Source organism: Salvelinus fontinalis, chromosome 19 (assembly GCF_029448725.1).
Source record: "Salvelinus fontinalis isolate EN_2023a chromosome 19, ASM2944872v1, whole genome shotgun sequence".
Classification (NCBI taxonomy): domain Eukaryota; kingdom Metazoa; phylum Chordata; class Actinopteri; order Salmoniformes; family Salmonidae; genus Salvelinus; species Salvelinus fontinalis.
This window is the reverse complement of record NC_074683.1, coordinates 24,233,510-24,242,284: the sequence shown is the minus strand read 5'-3', so window position 1 is coordinate 24,242,284 and position 8,775 is coordinate 24,233,510. Positions and strand designations below refer to the sequence as shown.

The 8,775-nt window shown below is 44.4% G+C and overlaps 1 protein-coding gene across 1 annotated transcript; it reads right to left on the bottom strand.

The window, feature by feature from the left end:
* Window positions 1–382: 382 nt before the first annotated feature.
* LOC129816537 (LON peptidase N-terminal domain and RING finger protein 2-like) lies at window positions 383–6,956 on the bottom strand. Its single transcript, XM_055871108.1, has 10 exons — window positions 5,615–6,956; window positions 4,395–4,513; window positions 3,504–3,626; window positions 2,712–2,870; window positions 2,303–2,631; window positions 2,068–2,182; window positions 1,802–1,923; window positions 1,367–1,688; window positions 1,071–1,220; window positions 383–969 (listed from the first exon to the last, which is right to left on the bottom strand). Exons 1-10 carry the CDS (start codon window positions 6,354–6,356, stop codon window positions 811–813), a joined length of 2,340 nt encoding a protein of 779 aa, XP_055727083.1. The 5' UTR covers window positions 6,357–6,956; the 3' UTR covers window positions 383–810.
* Between the last annotated feature and the right edge of the window lie 1,819 nt (window positions 6,957–8,775).

Sequence of the window (8,775 nt, the reverse complement as noted above, 5' to 3'; positions counted from 1 at the left end):
GATCCTAACGGACCTAAGACAGGGAATTTTTACTAGGATTAAATGTCAAGAATTGTGAAACTGAGTTTAAATGTATTTGGCTAAGGTGTATGTAAACTTCCAACTTCAACTGTACATATGACTGGGCTAGATGCAAAATGTCTGGTTTTGCATCCATTTCCCCAGTCATGTAGAAATGAAGAGGCCAATTAAGCAGGAGCACATTCTCATATGCACACCTTCTACTCCATTTGGAGGTTTCTATCGCTCTGGGTTTTATGAGTCTCAACATAGTCAGCAGGGATTAAACAGAAACATAACACCCAAAATAAAGACAACACAATACATTCGCCATTGGCTTCTTTTTCAGTCACACAAATTATTTTTTGGTACTTGTCAGGTCTTTTTATTTTTCTAAAAAAAAAAAAAAAATGTACACCAAGTCACAACATTGTGGACCCAACACCGTTAATTGGTCGGCCCAGTTCTGTTCAGTTACATCATGAGTCACCAGTCTGATTTCGTGCTCTTATTCCCTCCCTTGAAAGAGGGAACATAAGAAGTTGAGAGATAACGTGAAAGAAGTCCATAATTCCAATGAGTTCTTGTGACAGAGGACAGGTGAACTGGACATTGATAGGTAGATGGATAACCAGAAACAATGACCTCCCTATCCCACCCCCTACAATCCAACCCAATGGCTTCTTCAGATTCAGAGAGCGCCATTTGTAAAGGAGTCAAAGGCATTTCCCTCATATGAAAGCGAAGTGGGTTTACTGAATGAGTGAATGATCATGCATGGTCTACGCGGTTGTGGTGGCGGCTGAGCGGTCATCGGGGTCTCTTGCGCGTGACAAAGATCAGGACCCTGCGGATGGCAATGAGGCGGTCCTTGAGGGAGGGCATGGCCAGGATTGTGAGCTGGGCACGGTTGTCAAGAGGCAGCACAGCCAACAGCCACCAAGCCCACGCTGGACCACTGGGATTACCCTGGAGGGAGAGAGAGGAAGTCAACTTGATAACAGCAACACACTCAATCACTATATGACATGAGTGTGTGTGAGAGAGAGATGGTTAGGTTAGTGCCGTACCTGTGGGTCAGGGTCCTTCCCGGGTAGGTGTCCAAAGTGGCTGATTATCTGGCTCGTCATGTTGTCTTTAAGGGAGGTGAACCAGCCGCTGGCCTGGTCGTACACAGAGACATAAAGCTTCTGCAGCTCCACTAATTCCTGGCCCTCCACCTGACCAAACACAATATTTTAAAAAAAAAGTTAGCATACACTCTAATCACACCAAACGTACAAAAGTGAGGATACGAATATCTATAATGCACTTTTTGTATCCACATACATGACCTTCCTCACACACAGCGCTTGCCAGTACACACCTTCTTATCCTCCAGGTACTCGATCTTGGCCGTGTTGTATCCGTCTCTCTGGCCGTGGCTCAGTACTTTGAAGCGGGACACACCGATGGTGTCGACCACAGACCTCCCATCAGGAAAAAACTTGACGTCCCGGACCTCCAGCATGCAGCCGTAATCAGCAAAACCCTTCAACTCGTCAGCTATGCACATGCCAAACTGTTTGGTGCCGGTCTCCATGGAGCGGCGGATCATGAGGCGGTAGCGCGGTTCGAAGATGTGCAGTGGACAGGGGATGGTGGGGAAGGCCATGGTGCACACAAAGATCGGCACTTCCTGGTTCAAGCTAGGGTGGAAGGAGGGACACGATTGGTCAGTGATTAGCATAAAAAGCAGGACTACAGGATTAATTTACCATTAAGTCAATGGCTAAGTAAAATGATCAAATCTGTGACTCACTTTGCCAGTTCCTTCATCTCCTCCTCGTGGACCTTCTTCCTCTCTGCCAGCTCATCTCCCAGGTAACGCTGCAGCACTTCCTCCATCAGCAGGGTCTTGTTGAATCCTCTAGTGGCCAGATACTGGAATTACACAGTGGAATAGGACATTTACATTTGATTGGATCATCCATGTCTTTGTGCATTTTTCTTTCACACATATATTTTTTTCTTCCATACACATATAGAGCACAGCTACTTCCTCTGTATGTATGTATACACACACACCTCGGAGAGGTTCTCTTTGCAGAGGGGGCAGTTGGGGTTGTGGTCCAGACAGCGCTCTAGACACTTGAGGCAGAAGGTGTGTCCACAGGGGGTGGAGACAGGCTCAAAGAACAGCCTGGAAGAAACAACACAATAACAGGAGCTTTATCGGTAGAGGTAATTATCACTATTGACTGAAAATCAAACATCCTGAGTAGCTAACTGTAAAGATATGGTTGGTTGATGGTTCTCTTACCTCATACAGAGGGAGCACTCCATATCTCTACTGTCGAGCAGGTCTGAGGACACCGTCCTTCCCCAGAGGTAGGCAGCAGGAAGGTGAGAGGAGGAGCAGGCTTCATCTGGTCTGAGAAGTTTGGAGGGAGGGCTGAAGGCTATGCCGTCCCCACTGTGTCTCCTCTTGAGGCTGCCTGGGGGGGCAGGCTGGGCAGCCAGGACACTGGCCAGGCTCTTGGCGTCTTCTAGCAAGGGCTTCTCAGCTTCACTGCTGGGGGACAGGGGATGTTTGGAGGAGTCTGAGGGACCATCGCACAAAGAACTCTTACTCACTCTGAACTCTAAGTCCTGGAAAATGGAAAAGGAGAGGGGTTACTAGGAGAAATAGGTGTGTGGGGGTGTAAATGTGTATGTATGCATGTACTGACCTGTGAGGAGCAGCCAAGCTTCTGTGGCGTGGTGAAGGGGTTTAGAGAGCCGTACAGGGCGGGGGGCTTGAGGCGAGTGGAGGGACCACCCTGTAGAGGATGTATGGGAGTGGGCTGACCATCCTTCTCAAACACCGACGAGAACAGCTCACTAAGCACCTACAAAAACAGAACACACTGTCAGTAAGTACGCTCATACAATGTCATAGCACTCATAAGTAGCTTATAACGCTTAATCACCCTCTGACGCTGGCTTGCTCTCCTTCCTGACTTGCCTCAATGCTCTCTCTGTAAGAAAGGTGTTTCATTGTACTTGTGCAAGTGCCAATAAAAACTTGGAACTTGAAATAGTATCCATAGTGTAAAGGGAATATGTGACAGTGGAAATAAAGGATATGGCTCACATACTGAACAGATGGTCTTGTCATAGTGACAGTACATATTGCAGTGAATATGTAACAGCAGTGGAGCTACTAAAACAAGCCACAGTGACAGCAGGGGATAGGGTTGGCATAGCTCCCCAGCTAAGACAGCTGGAATGGGGGCATTGCGTCATCACCTATTGTGGAGCAGGATTTAAAACCAAACTAATCCTGTCTGATAAGCATAGAGACAGATTTACACTGTCATATCGTACATAGTGATACTGCATTAGTACCATAGCAACTGTGATTATACTGTGTACTGTGGTTGAGCCTGTGTAATGGAATTAAATGGACAAAAGAGTTTGAACATTTTTTAACTCGCTTCAACAGGAATGCTGAATTGAAGGGGGGTAAAATTGTGTATTACCTTCTGGGCTTCCAGCTTCACCATCATCCAATCAGGTTTCAGTGCCACACACATGAAGTACTCCTTTAAGGCCTCATCGTTGCGGTTGGCTTTACTCAGGGCTGAGGCCTTGATGTAGTGGGCCTGGGAAAACACAGCGAGAGGAAAAACATTTTGAGTAGGAACTACTCTATTGGCATTTCAAAAATAAAGTATTTTCAAAACACCGATAACGAGTAATCTGAATATTGTTAATGACCTTCCTAAACAATTTAAGAGAACTTTTTAAAAACGGCAAAACATGGGAATTAAATCCCCAACTTGGTAATTATTGTCATAACATCCAGGAGCTCTTCAACCAGGTCAACATAAGCTCTTCCCTATTCACAGTGCCTGGGTTTCAGCTCTATCTGTTCTACTTTGCATGTCTCTGTCAGCAGTGGTAATTTGCATATTAACATGCACACAAGCATGTAGCATCCTATCTCACCTGTGAACACACAGCAGCCTCCAAATCATACTTTAACACATACATAGCTACACAGTCCTAAGCATGTATAATGTGTTGGGTGTTAGCTGGGTCAGCCTGTGGCTGTGGAGAGGTAGTGGGTGTTCATTACATAACCGCAGCAGGTAGCCTACAGGTAGCCTACCGGTTAAGAGAGTTGTCAGTAACCAAAAGGTTGCTGGTTCGAATCCACGAGTCGACTAAGTACAAAATATGTCGATGTGCCCATGAGCAAGGCACTTAACCCTAATTGCTCCTGTAAGTCACTCTGTATAAGAGCATCTGCTAAATGACTAAAATGTGAATAACTAGACAGAGACATTCATATTTTAGGCCCAGATATGAGGACATTTAGTGATCTATACTCTGCTGGGTAGATTGAGTTGCATATCTATTTCCCTCACCTTTGGCCAGAGAGGGTTGAGTCTACACAGGCTCTCTGCATCCTGGATGGCCTGGCTGTAGTTCTTACTCTCCAAGTGCAGCTCAGCACGCTGTCCCAGTAGCCGACCTACAGATGGCGCTGCACAACAGAGAGAACAAGCAGAATGAGAAAATTGAATTTACACCCTTTCAAACAGGTACATTGTTGTGAAGTTGGATGTTTATCACAGTATGACATTTGCTACTGGGCAGGCAGCCAGCCTGTAAATGCATAGACAATCCTACAGTGAGTCAGACAACAACCAAATGCTTTTATCATGTCCAAACAGAAGAAAACATTTTCCTTGAATTAGAATATTGCACTGTAATCTCCCATGCACAGTCTGTGCTGGGAATTAGGCATACAATAGCATTTATCACCCTTCTGGCTAGTGGGGAGGGGAGAGACGATAAGGTCAACATTCTGATTAATGATTGCCTATTTTTGGCTAATCTCTGGATGACATGACTCCGCTGTGCCACAATTTACACAACCAGGTCAGTAGCTGACATTAAAGCAGAGCTGCTGTGCGGCCAGCCTCCACTTTAACGCCAAAGGATTTAACCACACTGATGCTGGCTCACTCTCACTCCTGACTGTGACTCAATGCTCTTTCTGTATTAAGGGTCAGGACACAAGTTTTTTTTCTGAAGGACCAATTAGGGGCCTGAGTTTTTCTTGGTCAAACTCAGGTCACAGAGTTGGGGAAAACAACTCCTGTCCATATCTATAGGGAGTGAACTGCTCGGGGCTGACCGGGTGTTTCAAAGGTAGAACGGAGGAGGAGGGAGTGACCTAAATCCCGGCAGCTTCCCTAAATAAGAAACACATGGAGCATGTTGGTAAAATGATAGCTGGTGGGGGAAAGACTGAATGGAGTTCAGTCCATTTTAATGTAACAGCACCACCATTATGCAATGAATATTATATCAATCCATGGGGTATGAGACTCGGAGTCGGAGTAGAAATGTGGGTTAGGTAATCGGGGAGTGGGGACTACTGGGCTTATGAAATAATTGCTTCGAAAGATGCAGTGCAGTGTCGCCCCCTATCGGTGACACGATGTGAAATAGTGAAAAGTAGGTCATCTGGGCTACCAGATCTATCTGGTTTTTAAGTCGGTAAAGGGGTTACATAAAATGCATAATCTGTTCTAAAACATAAGAATCCGACAATTGCTTAAATGTTACATTATCTTACCCAGTTCTAAGGCTTTGTTGTACTTCTCCAAAGCATCTGTGTAGTCGTGCTTCTTCTGTGAGACCTCACCTTCTATCCAATGCCTCCTGGCTTTACTTTCAGAGTCGAACCATTTATCCAACAAACTACTGAGGATGACATTTACTCTAAGCCCAATGGGTAGGATCTGTACATCTTTTTTGTTCAGTTTATGTTTGCATTGTATGCAGTCTTTGACAGTTTCTTTTTCTAAACAATGTTTGCAAAACGTATGGCCGCACTCCATGGTGGTTGGTTCGGACAGTAAACACCTACAAAGGCGGCACGAAAACAAGTCCAGGGGTTCGTCCTCAAATGCCTCTGTATCAGCTTCGACATCATCGTCTCCATTCCCAATTTTATGACAACTCTTTGCCTTCCCATGAATGTTTAGCTCCTTCTCGCGAAGAGTCCGTGCTATGTTTACAACCAAAAGCTGCAATTCGTCCGGCCGAAGTTTGCCTATGTTGGCCGCCGTGCAGTACGAGTCAAGCGCCTCCGCTATCCGCCCGGCCTGGGCAAGAGAGTCAGCTTTGAGCAAACAGATGCCCCGGTCTGGATGCTGGAGGTCCACCAGCTGAGAGCTATAGATTTCCGCGGCAAGGTCGTAGTCACCTGCCCGGGTTGCTTCCGCTGCCACCTCGAGCATTTCAGTGCATATACCCGCTGCTCTAGGGCTGGATACCGCGTGGACAAACTGGTGAGCTTGGATTCCCGTTTCCATTTTCGTCTCGGACTATAAACGTATAGTTAGCTAGCAGTGTTTACAACTTAACTGATATTCGGACAAAAACAGTCCTTACTCATCCGAAAAATACTTCAGACTCTTTTACATGTGCCATTGTGAAAGACCCGTGTTGTTTTCCAAGAGAAGAGCTAGTAGGCCTTATTCCGCGAGATCCGAATAGAACATGCACCAAGCTGGTGACTAACGTCAAAATAGCTCGTATGAAGACTTCCCATTTTGTCAACCTATATATACAGATTCTATATTACAGCACCGTAATGCCCATTTCCCATGTCCCTAACGTTAGTTGGCTGACATAACCAAACCTTCAATCTGTGACATAACGTTAACTTCGCTAGCTACGCCTCCTCAAAATACAGCAAGAAGGCGGTCTGTAATTGCTGGCTAACAAAACATTGTTGGCAGCTCAAATCCTTCATCGGAGGTTTGCAAATTTCCTACTCCGTTTAAATAGCCAAATGAACTTTTAACTGTTAGGAAAAATACATTTAAAAGGCAAGTATCTGGTCCTCGCCGTACTCTATCTTGCTGATCAGTTGGTGAATTCAATTTCAGAGACGCATCGCCGCGCACATAAGCACGTGTCGTTATCTGTGAAACGTCATTGGTCCATTATATGGTTACGACGCAACATTGTATATACCCCAATACCATCAACATTGTAAATCGCCCAGGCACTCAATTCATGTAACAACTGGTGGGATATATTGTTTTTTGTAATAATTTACATAAGAAGCAAAGCGAGAATAACACTTACATTTGTTTTGAGAACACTGTCAAAACATATTGCAGTGCTTTGAAAGACACTGAAAACCGTAATCCTATCCTTTGAAAATGTGGTGGTTGCCATTTTCAAAACAGAAACTTGAGGCATTATTCGATATGATAATAACAAGAATATGACCAACTCAGATAGCAGGCTAAATAGCTACAAAATGTATAATTTTGTAATGGCTGTGGAAGACTCTCCCTAACTATCTCTTCCTCTCTCAGCCAGGTAACAATAGCGTTTGTGTCATTTGAAAGTTGTATAAAACACGCAGTTTATGGCTTATAGAACTGTTGAAGTGTTGACTGTGCTGAATAACAACTTAAACATGAACTTACTCATACAAATAGCAGCTTGTTGCTGTATTTGTTGAGTCACTGTGGTCATGGTTTTAAAAGTTTTGAAATCTCACATGATCAACTTTGATGTGCGTTCCAGGCTTAATTTTCCAGACTATTGCACAAGGAAACTGCAGACATGATGATCTGAGCTATCTGATTGGCCAGAGATAGGTGAATAGGTACAATTGATTTGTTCTATGGGCCTTCCGGGTAGGCAGAATTCTACCTTCAGACATTAAATGGTTAAAATTGGTAACATAGCCTTCCTGGCGCTAGGGCTGCTGAATCAAGTGCACCTACCGTCAACAGCTACAGTCTGTTACCTAAAGGTAGGTAATATGGCTTCAGGTTCATCTGCCTCACTTAAAGACCATTCTGGTGGGAAGCTGCTATAGATCACCAAGTGCAAACAGTCATTATCTGGATAACAGGTGTGAAATGCTTGATAATGTACAGGTGAAGTCGAAAGTTTACATACACCTTAGCCAAATGCATTTAAACTCAGTTTTTCACAAATTCCTGACATTTAATCTGAGTAAAAATTCCCTGTTTTAGGTAAGTTAGGATCACCACTTTATTTTAAGAATGTGAAATGTCAGAATAATAGTAGAGAGGATTTATTTAAGCTTTTATTTCTTTCATCACATTCCCAATGGGTCAGAAGTTTACATACACTCAATTAGTATTTGGTAGCATTGCCTTTTAAATTGTTTAACTTGGGTCAAACATTTTGGGTAGCCTTCCACAAACTTCCCACATGTTGGGTGAATTTTGGCCCATTCCTCCTGACAGAGCTGGTGTAACTGAGTCAGGTTTGTAGGCCTCCTTGCTCGAACACACTTTTTCAGTTCTGCCCACAAATTTTCTATAGGATTGAGGTCAGGGCTTTGTGATGGCCACTCCAATACCTTGACTTTGTTGTCCTTAAGCCATTTTGCCACAACTTTGGAAGTATGCTTGGGGTCATTGTCCATTTGGAAGACGCATTTGCGACCAAGCTTTAACTTCCTGACTGATGTCTTGAGATGTTGCTTCAATATATCCACATAATTTTCCTTCCACATGATGCCATCTATTTTGTGAAGTGCACCAGTCCCTCCTGCAGCAAAGCACCCCCACAACATGATGCTGACACCCCCGTGCTTCACGGTTGGGATGGTGTTCTTCAGCTTGCAAGCCTCCCCTTTTTCCTCCAAACATAACGATGGTCATTATGGCCAAACAGTTCTATTTTTGTTTCATCAGACCAGAGGACATTTCGCAAAATATTTGTCCCCATGTGCAG